General features: G+C 43.6%; 1 protein-coding gene across 2 annotated transcripts in view; it reads right to left on the minus strand.

Annotated features, from left to right (window-relative positions):
* LOC120020723 (abl interactor 1-like) overlaps positions 1–23,424 on the minus strand; it is a 51,960-nt gene that overhangs the window by 13,244 nt on the left and 15,292 nt on the right. For both annotated transcript variants that reach the window (XM_038964451.1, XM_038964450.1), the window contains exons 2-6: positions 17,860–18,027; positions 5,659–5,835; positions 1,723–1,838; positions 1,461–1,601; positions 665–765 (exon numbers count right to left, since the gene is read on the minus strand). In XM_038964451.1, the coding sequence (XP_038820379.1) occupies positions 665–765; positions 1,461–1,601; positions 1,723–1,838; positions 5,659–5,835; positions 17,860–18,027 (703 nt within the window). The remainder of the gene's footprint in view (positions 1–664; positions 766–1,460; positions 1,602–1,722; positions 1,839–5,658; positions 5,836–17,859; positions 18,028–23,424) is intronic.

Below are 23,424 nucleotides of genomic sequence, written 5' to 3' on the forward strand. Positions count from 1 at the left end.
GTCACATGAAAACATGTTTTTTTGGAACACTTCTCATGAAATTCATGTTGTTTTTCTGTAAGGGTATGCATATTTTGACAAGCTGATACAATAAACAAACAAATGCTAAGTTCAAGACAAACCAGAAGCAGGCCTGATAGAAGTAGGAGACGCTATACAGGACGGACAGCTAAATGCTATGCTAACAAAGAAGCTACAATAACAGAATGGAAGGTTAAATGCTAAGCTAACAGAGAAGCTAAGGTAACAAAATGGAAGTCTAAATCCTAAGCTAGGCGACCAGAGATGCTAGACAGAGAGAAAGGCTAAATGCTAAGCTAACAGAGAAGCTACAATAACAGAATGGAAGGTTAAATGCTAAGCTAACAGAGAAGCTACAATAACAGAATGGAAGGCTAAATGCTAAGCTAACAGAGAAGCTACAATAACAGAATGGAAGGCTAAATGCTAAGCTAACAGAGAAGCTACAATAACAGAATGGAAGGCTAAATGCTAAGCTAACAGAGAAGCTACAATAACAGAATGGAAGGCTAAATGCTAAGCTAACAGAGAAGCTACAATAACAGAATGGAAGGCTAAATGCTAAGCTAACAGAGAAGCTACAATAACAGAATGGAAGGCTAAATACTAAGCTCAACTAAAGGATATGTATTGCTAGGCTCACCTGGTCCCAGGCTGGGAGGGGAGGGCGTGGGCACGGCCAGAGGAACACTAATGCTGCTGCCACCGCTGTTCTCTCGCCCCCCGCTACCCCCACTGCTGCCACTGCAGAGAGAGAGAGAGTGAGCCAGAGAGCGAGACAGAGAGCGAGAGAGACAGAGAGAGAGAGAGAGAGAGAGAGTGAGACAGAGAGCGAGACAGAGAGAGAGAGAGCGAGACAGAGAGAGAGAGAAAGAGAAATTGGAATGGGGAACAGGTAAAGAGAGAGTGATGGGGTTAAAGAGATTAAAACAGAGGGATGGTGAGGAAAGAGAGAGTGATGGGGTTAAAGAGATTAAAACAGAGGGATGGTGAGGAAAGAGAGAGTGTCAGACAACCTGTAATTATATTGGCAGCATGAGCTCCTACCACAGTTCAGCTTGCTTCTGTACAACATAATATGTCAGAAATAATATATCAAATATGTAAGCGATGGTGTGTTTTAAATGTATTTTTCAGTGATCGGTGAGAGATGGTGTGTTTTAAATGTATTTTTCAGTGATCACAAGCTCCTCGACATACATCTGGTTTTATTATTAATGACAAAAACAGGTCAAGGAAGTGTTGTTTGTTTCCTCCAATATGAAATGTGACCTTTGCTGTGCTGTTCAGACAGCTGTGACCAGTGGAAGGTTCCCAGCTGGGTAAACAAACACACACCTGTCTGTCTGTGGGTGGGTGTGTGTGTGTATGTCTGTCTAAGTGTGTCTGTGAGTGAATGAGTGTGTATGTGTATATGTACTTGTGTGTGTGCAAGTAACCTGTGTGTTCTGGGTCTCTGGTTGAGGGAGGCTGTGCGTGCAGGGCTGTGCTGACTGCCTAGTCGAGCAGGGCTGGTCATATAGTCGTTGGGGACGGTTGGCGGCTTGACTGGCTCCAGGGTCTTATAGGAGGTGTTTCGCCTGGAGAGGACACACACACACACACACACACACACGGAGAATACTAAGTGCACGTCAACTACACAAGCTCACACACACACATGCATGTACGTACACACACTTGCATTTCTGGACACCCTACCCAAGAGTCCCACGACCAGCCATGGGCGGGCTCGGGGGTTTCTGTGTGGGTGGATTGGTCCTGGATAATGTCCCTCCTCCTCCTCCTCCCCTCGTTGGTTGGTTGATCCCTTGTTGCTATGAAAAACAAAAACATGCGAGACTCAGTCCTAGGTGGCCTACTGATGTTCAACCCTTTACTAAAAGACAATTAGTGGAAGTAGCCCATTTACCGTAGGGTGAAGCTTATGGGGAACATTTTGCTTACATGTTTTAGAGTTTTGTGGCGGAGGATGGATGGTCAATAACCCGTCTCTGTATTGTTGGGTTGATAATTAGAAAGATCATTGGGAGACCTCACAGGGACCATATATTAGGACAACATTATGGCAAAAAGCTTTTAGAAGGATGAATATAATGATACTGATGTCATGAAACAATGGTGATCTAGAGTAATGGGCCCAAAGCATCATGGGTAGGGAGAGAAACAACTCTTACCTTGGCTTTAAGCCACTGAGTGCAGGCAGTAAAAAGAGAAGAGAGACAAAAACAACAACATGCTCATTGGTTAACAGAAGAGACAGAGTGAGAAGTACAGTAGTAACAGTTGTAATCATTGGTTAACAGAAGAGACAGAGTGAGAAGTACAGTAGTAACAGTTGTAATCATTGGTTAACAGAAGAGACAGAGTGAGAAGTACAGTAGTAACAGTTGTAATCATTGGTTAACAGAAGAGACAGAGTGAGAAGTACAGTAGTAACAGTTGTAATCATTGGTTAACAGAAGAGACAGAGTGAGAAGTACAGTAGTAACAGTTGTAATCATTGGTTAACAGAAGAGACAGAGTGAGAAGTACAGTAGTAACAGTTGTAATCATTGGTTAACAGAAGAGACAGAGTGAGAAGTACAGTAGTAACAGTTGTAATCATTGGTTAACAGAAGAGACAGAGTGAGAAGTACAGTAGTAACAGTTGTAATCATTGGTTAACAGAAGAGACAGAGTGAGAAGTACAGTAGTAACAGTTGTAATCATTGGTTAACAGAAGAGACAGAGTGAGAAGTACAGTAGTAACAGTTGTAATCATTGGTTAACAGAAGAGACAGAGTGAGAAGTACAGTAGTAACAGTTGTAATCATTGGTTAACAGAAGAGACAGAGTGAGAAGTACAGTAGTAACAGTTGTAATCATTGGTTAACAGAAGAGACAGAGTGAGAATTACAGTAGTAACAGTTGTAATCGTTGGTTAACAGAAGAGACAGAGTGAGAAGTACAGTAGTAACAGGAAAGGGCATTCCCCAAATTGTTGCCACAAAGTTGAAAGCACAGAATCGTCTAGACTGTCATTGTATGCTGTTGACTGGAGCAGCTCTAGCAGGGTAGGAATTTGATGAACTGACTTGTTGGAAAGCTGGCACTATGACGGTGCCACATTGAAAGTCACTGAGCTCTTCAGTAAGGCCATTCTACTGCCAATGTTTGTCTATGGAGATTGCATGGCTGTGTGCTCGATTTTATACACCTGTCAGCAACGGGTGTGGCTGAAATAGCCGAATCCAGTCATTTGAAGGGGTGTCCACATACTTTGTATATATAGTGTAGCTCACTGATTAAGAGTAGAGAGCCAAATCCACAAATTTGAAGGGGTGTCCACATACTTTTGTATATATAGTGTAGCTCACTGACTAAGAGTAGAGAGTTGAATCCACTAATTTGAAGGGGTGTCCACATACTTTTGTATATATAGTGTAGCTCACTGATTAAGAGTAGAGAGTTGAATCCACTAATTTGAAGGGGTGTCCACATACTTTTGTATATATAGTGTAGCTCACTGATTAAGAGTAGAGAGTTGAATCCACTAATTTGAAGGGGTGTCCACATACTTTTGTATATATAGTGTAGCTCACTGACTAAGAGTAGAGAGGGAGATCTGACTTCTCTATTCAGCCAATACTGATCCTTATCCACGGCAGCTAACCAATATCTAGCTTCTGCTAATACCTGCTCTCTAATTCAGATAGTGCACAGTTCTGTCTGTCAAATGACTGATTTAGATTCTACTGGAAGCTAGCTGCTGTCGTCAGTCAGTGAGTGAGGTCTAATACGTGACTTGGGTTTACAGTAACTGGTGACAGTCGACGAGTCTAATCGTTGGCGAAGCTCGCTCGGCTGTCAGATGGAAGTATCTGACACTCTCCTCAGTCTCTAGGGGCAACTGTCTGTCAGCAATGACTGGTGGGGGGGATACCACGATAACCGGGGAGGCGAGGGGAGGGATTGGTTATTCAAGGTCCCGGGCAAGCCCCGAGGACTCCTCCTGCCTCAACATGGGGGAAATAAGCTGTGGGGATGAGCTGTTCACACACACACACACACACACACACACACACACACACACACACACACACACACACACACACACACACACACACACACACACACACACACACACACACACACACACACACACACACACTCATTTGTTTTGCTACAAAAGCTCAATGCATGTGTACCATGAGACTAAGCCAAATGTGTGACTACGGTCCCTTTAGAATGTAGAGCAGGGGATGTCAGAAGAACATCTACATCATTATCACAGAGTCACAGACAGAGTAATAGAGACTTTCCTTCATGCATAACACACCATGGAGACTATGACTATCAATGACAGAGAGACAGACAGAGAGACAGAGAGAGAGACAGATCAGTGAGAGATGGTGTGTTTTAAATGTATTTTTCAGTGATCAGTGAGAGATGGTGTGTTTTAAATGTATTTTTCCGTGATCAGTGAGAGATGGTGTGTTTTAAATGTATTTTTCAGTGATTAGGGAGAGATGGTGTGTTTTAAATGTATTTTTCAGTGATCAGTGAGAGATGGTGTGTTTTAAATGTATTTTTCAGTGATCAGTGAGAGATGGTGTGTTTTAAATGTATTTTTCAGTGATCGGTGAGAGATGGTGTGTTTTAAATGTCTTTTTCAGTGATCAGTGAGAGATGGTGTGTTTTAAATGTCTTTTTCAGTGATCAGTGAGAGATGGTGTGTTTTAAATGTATTTTTCAGTGATCAGTGAGAGATCCAAGGGAGAGAGAATAAAAGATGAAGACTGAGCCAGAACAGAGCTGAAAAATTATTTACCCACAATTCATGTGGGATATGATGGCGTCAGCACTTGGCCCAGATCAAGCTGTCTGTCTCTCTCTCACACACACTGGTCTACTTGTACACACACGAATGTCTCACACACACACACACACACACACACTAACTCCCTTACTAAAAGGGCAGTTTATTGATTAGCTTGATTGAATTAATGAAATGGAAGTAATGAAATGGTAATAAGATGGCTAGACAGTCCACTTACATGACTGTTCCACGTATGAATCCCGTGCTAATTGTGTGATTGTCTCGGAGGGAAATACTACAACACATCGGAGGGAAGGACAACTGTGACCCCAGTGGATTAATTGCAATGAAGGAAAAAAATTGCAATGAAGGATGTGAAGCTTGTCATGAAACAGAAACCAGCAGAGATACTGCAGTATTACAGACAGTATGAGGCACTCGATCAAATAGCTTTTATTGCTCCTGTTTGTAACCTGTACAAGTGAGTAGTGTGAAATGGAAGTTGTTTTTGTATGTCCCACTCAGAGTGGGGTCACAGCCAGGGAAGCAGCATTATTGACGGTGATCCTGGAGCAATTGGGGTTAAGTGCCTCGCTCAAGGGGCAGATCAACCAATGTTTTAACTAGTCAGCTCTGGGATTCAAACTAGCAACCTTTTGGTTACTGGCCCTACCTTCCGCACACTAGTGCTGAGGATGTCATGACTCCAGTCTGTTGCTTTTACTTTAAGGGGTAGTGGGGGACTCTTACTTTGACACTATGGTGTATTCTTTAAAATACAGGAGACTTTTTCTTCGACACTGTGGCTTCTACTTTAAAATACAGGGGACTCTTACTTTGACACCGTGGCCCACGTCGTCCAGCAGCGTGTAGTCAATGGGCTTCCTGATGTACCGGACCGGCCGCTCCATGTTGCCAGGGGCAATGATCTTGTGCGTGCGCGACGTGTTCTTATTGGTGGTCAGGATGCCAATCTCTCGCCTCGCCACCTTCTCCTTGTGTATGTCCACCGTCTGGAGGGATGGAGAGAGAAAGACAGAGAGAGAGAGAAAGACAGACAGAGAAAGAGAGAGAGAGAGAGAGAAAGAAAGAAAGACAGAGAAAGAGAGAGAGAGAGAGAGAAAGAAAGAAAGACAGAGATAGAGAAAGAGAGAAAGACAGAGAGAGAGAAAGAGAGAGAGAGAGACAGAGAGAGAGAAAGAGAGAGAGAGAGAAAGAGAGAGAGAGAGACAGAGAGAGAGACAGAGACAGAGACAGAGACAGAGACAGAGACAGAGACAGAGAGAGAGAGAGAGAGAGAGAGAGAGAAAGGAGTGCTGTGACTTTATGCTGTCTGGTGTGTTTATCATAGATGTTTACTACAGTCTCACATCATTACATTTTGCTATGACTGTTTATTAATACCTCCATTAAGTCATGTTTATGGCAGCATTAAGTAAGTGTAATGCTCGGGGTGTAGTGGAGGAAAGAGTCAGACGCAGGAGACAGAGAGTTCAGAGTAGCGTAACTTTTAATCACCACAAAGGTGAAACACGACGCCACTCCAATCAAATGCCCCAACATACAAGGGGAACAAAAAGTTCTGAAAATACAACTAGCACGAACCGTGACATACACGCATGTACAAACAGTACACAAAACAATCCCGCATACCCAACAGGCGGAACTGCTGGGTAATAAAGCCCTACTAATCACCCTAACTAACAACAGGTGTAACCAATAAACAAAAGAGGAGGGGGAGGAAAAAGTCAGTGGTAGCTAGTAGGCCGGTGACGACGACCGCCGAGCGCCACCCGAACAGGAAGGGGAGCCACCTTCGGTAGGAGTCGTGACAGTAAGCTTATAAACTTTTTATACTGATGGACTAGAATGACAGTATTTGATATTTAGTGGCTTAGGACATAACAGCATTATTCATCCCTTAGAGGTTTAAATATAAGGTGCAGCTTCCTTCCAGTACTCTACAATCCTGGATCTGGGGACCGACAGTGAGCAGATTTCTGTTCCAGCCCAGTATTAAAGGGATACTGTGAGATTCTGGAATTTATCTGCGTGCAGTACGAAGGAAGTTAGCGGTAGTTTCACGAGCCAATGCTAACTAGCATTGCTACAGTACCTGCAGACTTCCAGTCATTGCGTTAATGCTTGTTAGCATTGGCTAGTGAAACGACCTGTAACTTCTTTCATACTGCATGCAAACCCTTACGTGGGGGAGCCAACAACAACAAAATAATAATAAAAAAAATTGGGCATTTTGTCTGTACATCCACGGATGAGCGAGTCACACTTCATATGCAATGTAGGCTATGGGATGGTAGCTAGCTAAGTGCACAGACGCAATGCACACAACACTAAATACTTCCTCCAAGCTAGCTGACCACTGTATTATAATTAAATCACAATGGATTAGCTAGTTTTCGTGAAACAGCTGCCTGTGTTAACTGCCCAGTTAGTGCAGTGTCCTCAGCTAGCTAGCTATGTTGATGTTAGCTAGCTAGCTAAACATTTGGGTATGGGCTGGCACTGGCAGTATGGGATTGTGGAGAGTGATTTAAACTGTTTCTTTGTCATCTTGCAAGGTTGTTATCTAGCTGTGGCCATCTGGCTAGTATCAACAAGGCCTTTCTACAAAATCACAACATAAGCGCAGATTTAATTAAAAAATAATAATAATTTAACCTTTATTTAACTAGGCAAGTCAGGTAGCTTGGAATCTAGACCATAAGCAATACGCACGGATATGCATTGCCAAACAACGCTACTGCCACCTTCTGGTTTGGAGTATTTTAACAAGACTGAGTGGCTGAGGACTTTCAAGTTCTTTGCTGTGTGAATACAAAACAGATTGACTGCCGACACTCTGTTCAGAGGTGCTAAGTACTGTTGACAGGCAAATGTGTGTGTGTGTGTGTGTGTGTGTGTGTGTGTGTGTGTGTGTGTGTGTGTGTGTGTGTGTGTGTGTGTGTGTGTGTGTGTGTGACCCTGGGCAATGAGGTCACACTTCATTCACTATTCATCCAACTGGGTTAAGTACTCTTTAGTGATTCCATTGCTGTAGGGGCTAGAGATGGAGAACAAGTGCGAGATAAAGAGATCTTTAATAGACAGGGAGTTCATTTGACTCTTTGGATGACCTTATAAAGAAGTCCCTGAGGTGCTGCCACACAAACGTCTCTGTGTTCGATACTACACATTGGTGCTGTGTGATAAAAATAGCAAACATGGTCGTAACTTCTTTCCGGAGGAAACCAAATGGTCACGCCCCTATATAGCTGGAAACCAGCACAACACCCTGCCCATTTCCTGTCGGAATCAGAGCGTGGGCTCACAAACTAAAAGTTCCTACAGAAAGAGGTTGGCAGAAGAGGGGGGCGAGAGACCAACAGACAGAAAATGTTGACAGAAGATGAGAATGAGAGGACAGGAAAGAGGAAGAAAGAGACACTGAAAGGTTTAGCTTTGTGTTTAGAAGTGTGTTAGTTCTACTGTTATTGTCCAGTTGGTCGTTAAAGGGGTGTTCTATATTCTCTGTAGATTGGATCTTCATTTGGTTGTGCACCACAAACAACACCGCCATTAAGAGAAGAGCTGCTAAATCATTTTGACCACTGATGAAAAGCTCGTGTAACAGAGGTGGTTCTGTGAGCTCGTGTGACAGAGGTGGTTCTGTGAGCTCGTGTGACAGAGGTGGTTCTGTGAGCTCGTGTGACAGAGGTGGTTCTGTGAGCTCGTGTGACAGAGGTGGTTCTGTGAGCTCGTGTAACAGAGGTGGTTCTGTGAGCTCGTGTGACAGAGGTGGTTCTGTGAGCTCGTGTAACAGAGGTGGTTCTGTGAGCTCGTGTGACAGAGGTGGTTCTGTGAGCTCGTGTAACAGAGGTGGTTCTGTGAGCTCGTGTGACAGAGGTGGTTCTGTGAGCTCGTGTGACAGAGGTGGTTCTGTGAGCTCGTGTAACAGAGGTGGTTCTGTGAGCTCGTGTAACAGAGGTGGTTCTGTGAGCTCGTGTGACAGAGGTGGTTCTGTGAGCTCGTGTAACAGAGGTGGTTCTGTGAGCTCGTGTGACAGAGGTGGTTCTGTGAGCTCGTGTAACAGAGGTGGTTCTGTGAGCTCGTGTGACAGAGGTGGTTCTGTGAGCTCGTGTAACAGAGGTGGTTCTGTGAGCTCGTGTGACAGAGGTGGTTCTGTGAGCTCGTGTAACAGAGGTGGTTCTGTGAGCTCGTGTGATGAGTCTCCTTAACATTGACGTTTGCTCCTGGGGCTAATTGGGCTTTAGCTCAGAGGGTTAACACACGGGGATCTGGGTTCGATATCAGGTGATCTGGGTTTAATATCAGGTCAGTCACGCGTGTCTGTTGAAAACACAATCAACCAGAAGTTTGTGTACAGACGGCTTTGAGAGTGTCTAGACACAGCTAATGCAATCTAATTTTTAAGGGTACAAATCTCTCTCTCTCTAGCAACAGTTCTGGTGTAATCTCTTTACTGTGATAAACATCTGGCTGGTATTTAAAAGGCCGTTATCTCCCAGGAACAGACGGCCGCTCCGCTCTAAGTACAACTCCTTAACTACCAGCACATCACAGAACAGATGTTACATTGCCAAAGCAAGTGAAAGAGATAGTAAAGAAAAGTGAAATAAACTATTAAAATTAACAGTAAACATTACACTCCAAAAGAATAAAAGACATTTCAAATGTCATATTATGTACAAATAGTACAAAAGGGAAAATAAATAAACATAAATTTGGGTGTTTGTTCTTCCCTGATCACACTTTTCTTGTGGCAACGGGTCACGAATCTTGCTGCTGTGATGGCACACTGTGGTATTTCATCCAGTAGATATGGGAGTTGATCAAAATTTGGGTTTGTTTTCAAATTATTTGTGGATCTGAGTAATCAGAGGGAAATATGTGTCTCTAATATGGTCATACATTTGGCAGGAGGTTAGGAAGTGCAGCTCTCTCTCTCTCTCTCTCAAAATTCTGGGCATGTCTTTGGATGGGAAATGTTGAGGATTGTCACGTTCCTGACCTGTTTTCTGTTGTTTTGTATGTGTTTAGTTGGTCAGGGCGTGAGTTGGGGTGGGTATTCTATGTTGTGTGTCTAGTTCGTCTGTTTCTATGTTCAGCCTGATATGGTTCTCAATCAGAGACAGCTGTCAATCGTTGTCCCTGATTGAGAATCATATATAGGTGGCTTGTTTTGTGTTGGGGATTGTGGGTGGTTATTTCCTGTCTCTGTGTTTGTGTTCTGCACCAGCTAGGACTGTGACGGTATGTTCTTTTGTTATTTTGTATAGTGTATTGTTTTGTGTTGATTAAATTCATTATGGAAAATTACCACGCTGCGTATTGGTCCTCTGATCCTTCTCGCCTCTCCTCGTCTGAGGAGGAGGACGACTTAGACTGCCGTTACAAGGATGAAGGCAAATTCATCTCGATTGTACCAACAAACAAACAAAATGTAACAATTCTGGAGCCCTATTCTGTTGGTCAAATACAAAACAATAATAGCCTAATTGTCAACCCAAAATTCATGACAAACACTGGATTAGGTTGCATATCAAAATATCTTGAATCACTCCTGCTTGGACATGTTAGATGTAACAATGTATTTAATGAGTACCATGTCAGTACTCTATTACACTTCTTAATAAGTACTGTGAATTCATTTATTAGATGATTACACACGTTTCTATTTGGTTATTGGATTTTGACCCAATCATGGGCTGGTGCCAGGAACTGAACAATGTAGTGGCACCAGTGACACCAGGGAAAACACTTAGACTGGAGCCCTGGAGAGGATTTGGCCAAATCACTTCCAATGACTGTTCCAATTGCGAACGCAGCCTAATCCTTCTACACAGAAAAGGCGATGACAAGGCTAGTGGGTCGTCATAGAGATGGAGGAATCAGTCAGTCATGGAAAAAATGAATGAGTTCATCAGGGGACTGTTGACAATCTATGAGTCAAAGTAAAAGGAGGGGGGGTGAATCAAGGAGAGATGTGTGAACAGAAACCTTGGTCAGAGTGTAAAGGGGGGGGGGGGGGGGGGGTGAATCAAGGAGAGATGTGTGAACAGAAACCTTGGTCAGAGTGTAAAGGGGGGGGGGGGTGAATCAAGGAGAGATGTGTGAACAGAAACCTTGGTCAGAGTGTAAAGGGGGGGGGGGTGAATCAAGGAGAGATGTGTGAACAGAAACCTTGGTCAGAGTGTAAAGGGGGGGGGGAGGGGTGAATCAAGGAGAGATGTGTGAACAGAAACCTTGGTCAGAGTGTAAAGGGGGGGGGGGGGGTGAATCAAGGAGAGATGTGTGAACAGAAACCTTGGTCAGAGTGTAAAGGGGGGGGGGGGTGAATCAAGGAGAGATGTGTGAACAGAAACCTTGATCTAGCTTATGAAAATAGATTGCTGTTAGATCGCAGTATAACGGCAGTATAACTGCAGTATAGTACAGTATACTGCTGTATAACAGCGGTATAGCACAGTATAACTGCAGTATAGTACAGTATAGTACAGTATAACTGCAGTATAGCACAGTATACTGCAGTATAACAGTGGTATAGCACAGTATAAGTGCAGTATAGTACAGTATAGTACAGTATAACTGCAGTATAGCACAGTATACTGCAGTATAACAGCGGTATGGCACAGTATAAGTGCAGTATAGTGCAGTATAGTACAGTATCGTGTGGTATAACGGCAGTATAGTGCGGTATAGTACAGTATGGTGCAGTATAACAGCAGTATAATACAGTATAACTGCAGTATAGTACAGTATAGCTGCAGTATAGTGCAGTATAGTGCAGTATAACCACAGTATAACTGCAGTGTAACCGCAGTATAACTGCAATATAGTGCAGTATAACCGCAGTATAGAGCAGTATAACCACAGTATAGTACAGTATAACTGGCGTATTGTGCAGTATAACTGCAGTATTGTGCAGTATAACCGCAGTATAAAAGGTTTATTTTTAAGAGATAATAATAATTGCTCATTTTGATTTAAACATTCTCATTCATGATAATGCATTGTTGTTCCAGCAGGGGGCCTAACTAAAAGCCTTGTTGTAACGGTTTTCGTCGTCTGAAGAACAGGAATCGGACCAAAGAGCAGCGTGGTAAGTGTTCATGCTTTTTATTACAACTGAACACTAAAATAACAAAATAACAAAGAGAAGGAACGAAACCGAAACAGTCCTGTCAGGTGCAGAAACACAAAACAACTACCCACAAAAACCATGTGGGAAAAAGCTACCTAAGTATGGTTCTCAATCAGAGACAACGATAGACAGCTGCCTCTGATTGAGAACCACACCCGGCCAAACACAAAGAAATACAAAACATAGAAAATGAACATAGAATGCCCACCCAAATCACACCCTGACCAAACCAAAATAGAGACATAAAAAGCTCTCTACGGTCAGGGCGTGACACTTGTCAAATGGTTACTGTTGAAATAAATGAACAATGACAATTCAGTATTAGTTAGATAGATACCGTAGTCTATGCTAACTACTACTAAATTGTCATTGAACATGAGATAATTCAGTTACCAATAGTTAGATATTAACTTAATGAGTAAAACCAACTTCAATATTGAGGAAAATGTGCTTTGCTGAGTGTCAAGTCATCTCATGTTCAACAGGAGGGTACAGACCCCAGAAATGACATTTCCTAAGTGAAACCCTGCTGAGTTTATGGAGGGATCCCTGGAGCAACATTTGAGAGACGGACAACGCTGCCCTAAGCCCCTTTACTTGGTCAAGACTAGTCCGCTTGGTCAAGACTCTGGGGGGATTTTGCTACAAGCTGTTCATAGGAATTCATCTCTCGCCAAGTGTGCAATGGCGTTTCCTACCCAAACCCCCCCAAAGCTAAGGTTGGAAATCCCAATCCCTGGAAAGCCTCCTTGATCAGCATGCTCTAGTGCGAACTAGACCGTAAAAACACCTGAATCGACAACTCATCTCACCTTCTGCACTAAAGGTGGATGCTACATCGCTTCAACCGTGATCTGATATAGCCGTGATACAGAATATCTTCAATAGGAAACAAAAGCAATAGCTCCCAAGGACCAGAGAGCTACAGAAGCTAGCTTATTGGTCTATTTATCATTTCTCTACATGCAGTTCCATTACCAAGGTGGATGAAACACAGAACCTCCCCAACCCACAAGGGGGAGAAAATGACATTTCAATGTATTTAACGTCATGTAAAATGTATTTCAAATACATGTAGATACAGTGTCTAGTGAAAGTCTACACACCCCTTACACAGTTCACATTTTGCTGTCTTAAAATTTAATCTAAAAAGGGATTATTCTATATTTTACAAAACCTACTCCACATTTTCAAAATTATTTATTTTTTAAATCAACCGAAGACGTCTTGATTGCGTATGTCTTCACACCCCAGAGTTAACACTTGGTCTGAATACTTATGTAAATGTGATATTTCCGTTTTTTTATATATAAATTTGCAACAATTTCTAAAAACCTATTTTTGCTTTGTCATTATGGGGTATTGTGTGTAGATTGATAAGAGGGGAAAAACGATTTAATACATTTTAGAATAAGGCTGTAACGTAACAAAATGGGGGAAAAGTTAAGGGGTCTGAATACTTTCCGAATGCACTGTATGTATGTATGTATGTATGTATGTATGTATGTATGTATGTATGTATGTATGTATGTATGTATACATATACTACCGTTCAAAAGTTTGGGGTCACATAGAAATGTCCTTGTTTTCCATGACAACATACATGAAATGAGTTGCAAAATTAATAGGAAATATAGTCAAGACGTTGACAAGGTTATAAATAATGATTTTTAATTGAAATAATAATTGTGTCCTTAAAACTTTGCTTTTGTAAAAGAATCCTCCATTTGCAGCAATCACAGCCTTTCAGACATTTGGCATTCTAGTTGTCAATTTGTTGAGGTAATCTGAAGAGATTTCACCCCATGCTTCCTGAAGCACCTCCCACAGATTGGATTGGCTTGATGGGCACTTCTTACGTACCATACGGTCAAGCTCCTCCCACAACAGCTCAATAGGGTTGAGATCCGGTGACTGTGGTGGCCACTCCATTAAGACAGAACACCAGCTGACTGCTTCTTCCCTAAATAGTTATTGCATAGTTTGGAGCTGTGCTTTGGGTCATTGTCCTGTTGTAGGAGGAAATTGGCTTCAATTAAGCGCCGTCCACAGGGTATGGCATGGCGTTGTAAAATGGAGTGACAGACTTCCTTCTTCAAGGTCCCTTTTACCTTGTACAAATCTCCCACTTTACCACCACCAAAGCACCCCTAGACCATCACGTTGCCCCCACCATGCTTGACAGATGGCGTCAAGCACTCCTCCAGCATCTTTTCATTTTTTCTGTGCCTCACAAATGTTCTTCTTTGTGATCCGAACACCTCAAATTTAGATTTGTCTGTCCATAACACTTTTTTCCAATCTTCCTCTGTCCAGTGTCTGTGTTCTTTTGCACATCTTAATATTTTATTTTTATTGGCCAATCTGAGATATGGCTTTTTCTTTGCAACTCTGCCTAGAAAGCCAGCATCCCGGAGTCGCCTCTTCACTGTTGACGTTGAGACTGGTGTTTTGCTGGTACTATTTAATGAAGCTGCCAGTTGAGGACTTGTGAGGTGTCTGTTCCTCAAACTAGACCCTAATGTTCTCGTCCTCTTGCTCAGTTGTGCACCGGGGCTTTCCATTCCTCTTTCTATTCTGGTTGCAGACAGTTTTCTCTGTTCTGTGAAGGGAGTAGTACACAGCGTTGTACGAGATCTTCAGTTTCTTGGCAATTTCTCGCATGGAATAGCTTTCATTTCTCAGAACATGAATAGACTGACGAGTTTCAGAAGAAAGTACTTTGTTTCTGTCCATTTCTGGCCTGTAATCGAACCCACAAATGCTGATCCTCCAGATACTCAACAAGTCTAAAGAAGGCCAGTTTTATTGCTTCTTTAATTCAGAACAACAGTTTTCCGCTGTGCTAACATCACTGCAAAAGGGTTATCTAATGATCAATTAGCCTTTTAAAATGATAAACTTGGATTAGCTAACACAACGTGCCATTGGAACACAGGAGTGATGGTTGCTGATAATGGGCCTCTGTACGCCTATGTAGATATTCCATTACAAATCTGCCATTTCCAGCTACAATAGTCACTTACAACATTAACAATGTTTACACTGTATTTCTGATCAATCTGATGTTATACTAATGGACCAAAAATTACGCCCTGACCTTAGAGATCCTTTTTATGTCTCTATTTTGGTTGGTCAGGGCGCGAGTTGGGATGGGCATTCTATGTTTTTGTTCTATGTTGTCTGTTTCTATGTGTTTGGCCGGGTGTGGTTCTCAATCAGAGGCAGCTGTCTATCGTTGTCTCTGATTGAGAACCATACTTAGGTAGCCTTTTCCCACCTGTGTTTTGTGGGTAGTTGTTTTCTGTTTTGTGTGAGTGCCTGACAGAACTGTTGCGTTTTGTTCCACTTTTGTTTTTTGTTTCAGTGTTCAGGTTATAATAAACATCATGAACACGTACCACGCTGCGCTTTGGTCTAATCCTTCTTCCTCAGACGAACGACGTTACAGAGCTACCCACCACCAAAGGACCAAGCAGCGTGGTGTAATGGACTCCTGGACATGGGAGGAAATCCTGGACGGCAAGGGACCCTGGGCACAGACGGGAGAGTATCGCCGTCCAAAAGAGGAGCTGGAGGCAGCTAAGGCAGAGCGGCGACGCTACGAGGAGTTGACTCGAGGAGGCGTGCACGAGAGGCAGCCCCAGAATTTTGGGGGGAGGGGGAACACGGGGAGATTGGCAGAGCCAGGTTGGAGATCTGAGCCAACTCCCCGTGCTTACCGTGGCGGGCGTCGTACTGGTCAGGCACCGTGTTATGCGGTGGAGCGCACGGTGTCTCCAGTACGCGTTCTTAGCCCGGTGCGCTATATCCCAGCTCCTCGCATCGGCCGGGCTAGAGTGGGCATCGAGCCAGGACGAAGTGTGCCAGCCCTGCTCTCCAGACCTCCAGGACGTCTCTACGGCCCAGGATATCCTGCGCCGGCTCTGCGCACTGTGTCTCCAGTGCGTCTGCACAGCCCAGTGCATCCTGTGCCTGCGCCCCGCACGTGCCGGGCCAAAGTCACCATCCAGCCAGGACGGGTTGTGCAGGCTCTTAGCTCGAGACCGCCAGTGCGCCTCCACGGCCCAGTGTATCCGGTGCCTCGGCCAAGGAAGAGGCCTCCTGCATGTCTCCCCAGCCTGGTGAGTCCTGTGCCTTCTCCCAGAGTCAGGCCTCCTGTGTGTCTCTCCACTCAAGTGGTGATCATGGTAAGAAGCCTCCAGTGGTGATCCATGGCACGAAGCCTCCAGTGATGATCCATGGCAAGAAGCACATCCAGTGATGATCCATGGCACGAAGCCTGCAGTGATGATCCATGGCACGAAGCCTCCAGTGATGATCCATGGCAAGAAGCCTCCAGTAATGATCCATGGCACGAAGCCTCCAGTAATGATCCATGGCACAAAGCCTCCAGTGATGGTCCATGGCACGAAGCCTCCAGTGATGATACATGGCACGAGGCCTCCAGTGATGATCCATGGCACGAAGCCTCCAGTGATGATCCATGGCACGAAGCCTCCAGTGATGATCCATGGCACGAAGCCTCCAGTGATGATCCATGGTAAGAAGCCTCCAGTGATGATCCATGGCAAGAAGCCTCCAGTGATGATCCATGGTAAGAAGCCTCCAGTGATGATCCATGGCACGAAGCCTCCAGTGATGATCCATGGCACGAAGCCTCCAGTGATGATCCATGGCACGAAGCCTCCAGTGATGATCCATGGCAAGAAGCCTCCAGTGATGATCCATGGCACGAAGCCTCCAGTGATGATCCATGGCACGAAGCCTCCAGTGATGATCCATGGCACGAAGCCTCCAGTGATGATCCATGGCACGAAGCCTCCTGTGTGTCTCTCCACTCCAGCGACTATCCCCAGTCCGGAGCTGCCAGAGTCTCCCTCCTGTCCGGAGCTGCCAGAGTCTCCCTCCTGTCCGGAGCTGCCAGAGTCTCCCTCCTGTCCGGAGCTGCCAGAGTCTCCCTCCTGTCCGGAGCTGCCAGAGTCTCCCTCCTGTCCGGAGCTGCCAGAGTCTCCCTCCCTCCCTGTTCAGAGGAGACTGTGTGAATCAGGCCTTCATGCTGCAAAGAAACCACTACTAAAGGACACCAATAAGATGAAGATACTTGCTTGGGCCAAGAAACACAGACAATGGACATTAGACAGTCGAAATCTGTCCTTTGGTCTGATGACTCCAAACTTGAGATTTTTGGTTCCAACCACCGTGTCTTTGTGTGACGCAGAGTAGGTGAATGATGATCTCCGCATGTGTCGTTCCCACGGTGAAGCATGGAGGAGGTGTGATGGTGCGGGGGTGCTTTGCTGGTGACACTGTCTGTGATTTATTTAGAATTCAAGACACACTTAACCAGCATGTCTACCACAGCATTCTGCAGCGATATACCATCAACAGGACAATGACCTAACACACCTCCAGGTCTATTTGACCAATAAGGAGAGTGATGGAGTGCTGCATCAGATGACCTGGCCTTCACAATCACCCGACCTCAACCCAATTGAGATGGTTTGGGATGACTTTGACCGCAGAGTGAAGGAAAATCAGCCAACAAGTGCTCAGCATATGTGGGAACTCCTTCAAGACTGTTGGAAAAGCATTCCAGGTGAAGCTGGTTGAGAGAATGCCAAGAGTGTGCAAAGCTGTCATCAAGGCAAATATTTAGATTTGTTTAACACTTTTTGGATTACTACATGATTCCATATGTGTTATTTCATAGTATGATGTCTTCATTATTATTATACAATGTAGAAAATAGTAAAAAATTAAGAAAAACCCTGGAATGAATAGGTGTGTCCAAACGTTTTGACTGGTACTGTATGTGTGTGTGTGTGTATATATGTGTGTGTGTCTAAGCCTGTGTATGTTTGTCTCTCCTGACCTGAGAGATGTGGTTGATGGAGGACTCCATTCGGCGCAGCTGTGAGGCCTGGATGTCCAGCAGCTGCAGCACGTTGTTGGCTAAGGCATTGATCTGGTAGGCCACGCTGGCCAGGGACTGGGTGGTGTAGGCTTTGGTCTCCTCCAGAGCTTTCCTCTTGTCCTGGGCCTAGAAGATGATGAAGGAGATGACGAAAAAGAAGATGAAGATTACTTTGTTGTCCAATTGTACACAAGATGTAATGGATATGTTACTTCCCCTCTGAAAGACACAGAGGTTAGAGCAAGGAGAAAGACCACCGTGTACATTACACAGTCTGTACATTCAATTCAATAAAGCTTTATCGACAGGCAACACTGTATATACACCGAGTATACCATACACTAGGAACACCTTCCTAATATTGAGTTGCACCCCCCATGTGCAGAGCAATGCAGGCTGGGTATGAGAGCGGAATTCACAGCCACTTCCGAACAGACAGGTGCACATTGGGATGTTTGCCTCCGGGAATGCTGGGACATTGGTTAGGAAGCGGGTCTCTCCCTGCTGCAACAGCCATCTGTCTGAGGCTACAGTCATTGCTCATACACACAGTTCAGTATGCAGTACAGGCCTGCATGCAAGAAGACTACACACCACACGCACAGCAGACCTGGGTTCAAATACTATTTTAAATTATTTCAAATACTTTATCTGTACTTGATTAAGCTTGCCTGTCTTAATGTACCAATAGAATAGCCCCTAAACTGTGTGCCCCACCTCATCTGGCACTCCAGGCAGACTGGAGCAAACACGAAAAGGTATCTGAAGGATTGGAGTCGATACAACAAACCGTGCTACTGGTTACTGTGATGCTGTGTCAATAGAACATGTCCTGTATGTGCACAACGTATCAAAGCAAGTCCATACAGAAAAGCACATTGTGCAGACAAATAGATTCTGCCAACAACACATACCCGCACAAACACAGCTGTTTCAAAAGCCTCGTTCTTATGATGGGATGACATCACAAACTTGGCAAAGAATTGTACATAAACAATGGAAACACACACACACACACACACACACACACACACACACACACACACACACACACACACACACACACACACACACACACACACACACACACACACACACACACACACACACACACACTCTAGCCTTCTCTGACACTTTTCCAGAGGAAGGGAGATCTCCACACCCTCCTCTGTTGACCTGGTATCAGCGATTCACTCCGTCTAGACAGGACCTGGTATCAGTGATTCACTCCGTCTAGACAGGACCTGGTATCAGTGATTCACTCCGTCTAGACAGGACCTGGTATCAGTGATTCACTCCTTCTAGACAGGACCTGGTATCAGTGATTCACTCCTTCTAGACAGGACCTGGTATCAGTGATTCACTCCTTCTAGACAGGACCTGGTATCAGTGATTCAACTCCTTCTAGACAGGACCTGGTATCAGCGATTCACCCCGTCTAGACAGGACCTGGTATCAGGGATTCACCCCGTCTAGACAGGACCTGGTATCAGTGATTCACTCCTTCTAGACAGGACCTGGTATCAGTGATTCACTCCTTCTAGACAGGACCTGGTATCAGTGATTCACTCCTTCTAGACAGGACCTGGTATCAGTGATTCAACTCCTTCTAGACAGGACCTGGTATCAGCAATTCACCCCGTCTAGACAGGACCTGGTATCAGGGATTCACCCCGTCTAGACAGGACCTGGTATCAGTGATTTACATCTCCATATACATTGAGTATACCTTTGGCTGTGGCGTTCACGAAATTCCGTCAGCCGGTGATTGTCAAACAAATAACTGTCGGCCTCACTGTAATTGACTGTTAACCTCACTGGTGTAGGGGGCAGTATTTTCACGTCCGGATGAAAAGCGTGCCCAGAGTAAACTGCCTGCTACTCAGGCCCAGAAGCTAGGATATGCATATTATTAGTAGATTTGGATAGAAAACACTCTGAAACTGTTTGAATGATGTCTGTGAGTATAACAGAACTCATATGGCATGCGAAAACCTGAGAAAAATCCAACCAGGAAGTGGGAAATCTGAGGTTTTTAGTTTTTCAAGTGATTGCCTATCCAATATACTGTGTCTATGGGGTCAGATTGTACTTCCTAAAGCTTCCACTAGATATCAACAGGTTTTAGAACGTTGTTTCAGGCTTCTACTATGAAGGGGGAGCGAATAAGACCTGTTTGAATCAGGGGTCTGGCAGAATGTCATTAGTCTAGTCACGCGCGCGGCCGTGAGCACGAGCTCCGTTCCTTTTCATTTCTAAAGACAAAAGAATTGTTCGGTTGGAATATTATTGAAGATTTATGATAAAAACATCCTAAAGATTGATTATATACATCGTTTGACATGGAATGGAACGTTTTTTGACTTTTCGTCTGGACTTAGTGCCCGCGCCTTGTGCATTTGGATTACTGGACTAAACGCGCAAACAAAAAGGAGGTATTTGGACATAAATATGAACTTTATCGAACAAAACGAACATTTATGGTCTAACATGGAGACCTTGGAGTGCCATCAGATGAAGGTGCCATTCATTTTAACGCTATTTCTGTCTTTTGTGACACCTCTCCTTCTTTGGAAAAGGGCTGTATGGTTTTCTGTGGCTAGGCACTGACCTAACATAATCGCAAGGTGTGCTTTCGCCGTAAAGCCCTTTTGAAATCAGACACTGTGGCTGGATTAACAAGACGTTTATCTTTAAAATGGTGTATAATTCTTGTATGTTTGAGGAATTTTAGATATGAGATTTCTGTTGTTTTGAATTTAGCGCCCTGCAATTTCACTGGCTGTTGGCGAGGTGGGACGCTAGAATCCCACTTGTACCAGAGAGGTTAATTAACATAAACACATTTAGCATCTCCTGGCTTCCACACATACAAGCCACTGATGCAGACCTTTGGAACTGTACATTCATATAGCCTACACCTTCACAATAAATCCATGATTTATTTTAGACAGGTCTAAAGAAGCATGATTTTAAGAAAATGTAGTCTATTTCAGAAGAACAGAATAGCATACTCTGAGTTGTCCTTATGTTAGGTCCTGATCTGGCTATGCCATATGGCTGTGGGCTACACTAGTTCACTTAGCAGACAAGATTTGCTTAGAATTCCGTGGTATTATTTTATAGTATGAAGAATACAATGGAACAAAGCTGAATAAAATAGAAAGGATATTTTCTCTAAACGATGTGGCTATTCAGTGTTGAGCGGTTAACAAAGAAATAGGTACTCCTATATGCTTGATTTAGAGTAATGAATGTAACTTTAGTTGTTCTACAAACATTGGGCTATATGTTTTGATTTTTAATTCATTGTAAGGCTGTATGATGCGACTAATGATGATTTGAAAACAGTCGCTTGAAAGGCATGAGCTCTGCTTTGTTTTTTGAGCAGGCTGTACACACTAAATCAGTCACTAATTCACAATTTGACAAGCACTTGATAATGTCTAGAATTTCACGGTGGCATCCCCTTTGTGTGGTCGTAATGCACCCTAAAAAAATCCATGCCTTTTGCGGCCAGTGGCTGTTGTACCCTTCTCCCCGAGTGCTGCGTGCTCCATCACGTGATCGGGTCTTTCTCACAGGCTACAAGTGAAGACAGATACATCGGCGACACAACGGCGCATGTCCTTATCCAACTCCGAGGTGCATATTGAAGATATTGGAAGAACTGTCCACATTTACTTTTCATCAGCCAACAAGATGAGTAGACCTAACAACAGCAAAAGCACTAACATATGTCAATCTACTATCCCCCATAGTACAAACGTTCACCTATTCTATTCTGTGCGAGAAATAAATATTCCAAACATAGTCTGGGACAGTTGTGTGATACAATAGATCCCAAATTAACTAGCATCAAAAAAACTATTTTACGCAATGTGGCTGACGCAACAGATCAGAAGGTTTAGCTTAAAATGTTGATAAACTATTAGGCTATTTCTTCACATTATAAGCCCAGCAATGAACACATGGTAGAAGGCTATAAGCGTGAATGTTCCATTAGCAGAAAGCCCCATTATCAAAAGTGACTGCAAATGTGATTATTCATGTAATGCTTTTATTATAAAGGTACATTTTTATGGTGAAAAGGATCTTCCCCAAACTTGAAACTCACGCGCTGCTTATATATGTAGTTAAGCTCTACACCCCTTGTAAATGTGCTTCATTTTAAGAAGTTATTTGTCCACTTTAGTTGTGATACAAACCTTATTAAAACATATAGGCCTATGGGCTAGGCTACATGAGGTATGCAACTATGATTTGAAAAAGTCATAAATAAAAGTCATTTTTCTTGCATTTTTCTTGCATTTTTCTTGAATCTGGCCTTTACATATACTAAATCAGTGGTTCCCAAACTTTTTATAGTCCCCTACCCCTTCAAACATTCAACCTCCAACTAGGTACCCCTTCTAGCAACAGGGTCAGCACACTCTCAAATGTTGTTTTTTTATACGATACATTTATTAAACATAAAAATGATTGTGAGTTTTTATCACAACACGGCTCGTGGGAAGTGACAAAGAGCTCTTATAGGACCAGGGCACAAATAATAATATAATAATAATCAATAATTTTGCTCTTTATTAAACCATCTTACATATAAAACCTTATTTGTTCATCGAAAATTGTGAATAACTCACAGGTTAATGAGAAGGGTGTGCTTGAAAGGATGCACATAACTCTGCAATGTTGGGTTGTATTGGAGAGTCTGTCTTAAAATCATTTTCCACAGACAGTCTGTGTCTGTATTTAGTTTTCATGCTAGTGGGGGCCGAGAATCCACTCTCACATAGGTACGTGGTTGCAAAGGTCATCAGTGTCTTAACAGCGCGATTTGCCAAGGCAGAATACTCTGACTGCAGCCCAATCCAGGAATCTGGCAGTGGCTTTTGATTAAATAACATTTCCATAGAACCGCTTGCTGCAATGTTGATGAGGCTCTCTTGTTCAGATATCGGTAAGTGGGCTGGAGGCAGGGCATGAAAGGGATAACAAATCCAGTTGTTTGTGTCATCCGTTTCGGGAAAGTACCTGGGTAATTGCACACCCAACTCACTCAGGTGAGTCGCTATATCACATTTGACATTGTCCGTAAGCTTGAGTTAATTTGCACACAAGAAATCATACAATGATGGAAAGACCTGTGTGTTGTCCTTGTTAATGCAGACAGAGAAAAGCTCCAACTTCTTAATCATAGCCTCAATTTTGTCCCGCACATTGAATATAGTTGCGGAGTGTCCCTGTAATCCTAGATTCAGATCATTCAGGTGAGAAAAAACATCACCCAGATAGGCCAGTATGTGAGAAACTCGTCATCATGCAAGTGGTCAGACAAGTGAACATTTGTCAGTATGTAATGGTTTTCTTCCAGGGGTGAAGGAGAGGACCAAAGTGCAGCGCGGCTAGTGTTAAACATGTTTAATACCAGAACAAGTGAAACACTACAAACAACATACAAAATAACAAATGTGCAAAACCGATACAGACCTATCTGGTGCAGAACACAAACACAGAGACAGG

The sequence above is a fragment of the Salvelinus namaycush genome, chromosome 25 (assembly GCF_016432855.1).
Source record: "Salvelinus namaycush isolate Seneca chromosome 25, SaNama_1.0, whole genome shotgun sequence".
In the NCBI taxonomy this organism is placed as follows: domain Eukaryota; kingdom Metazoa; phylum Chordata; class Actinopteri; order Salmoniformes; family Salmonidae; genus Salvelinus; species Salvelinus namaycush.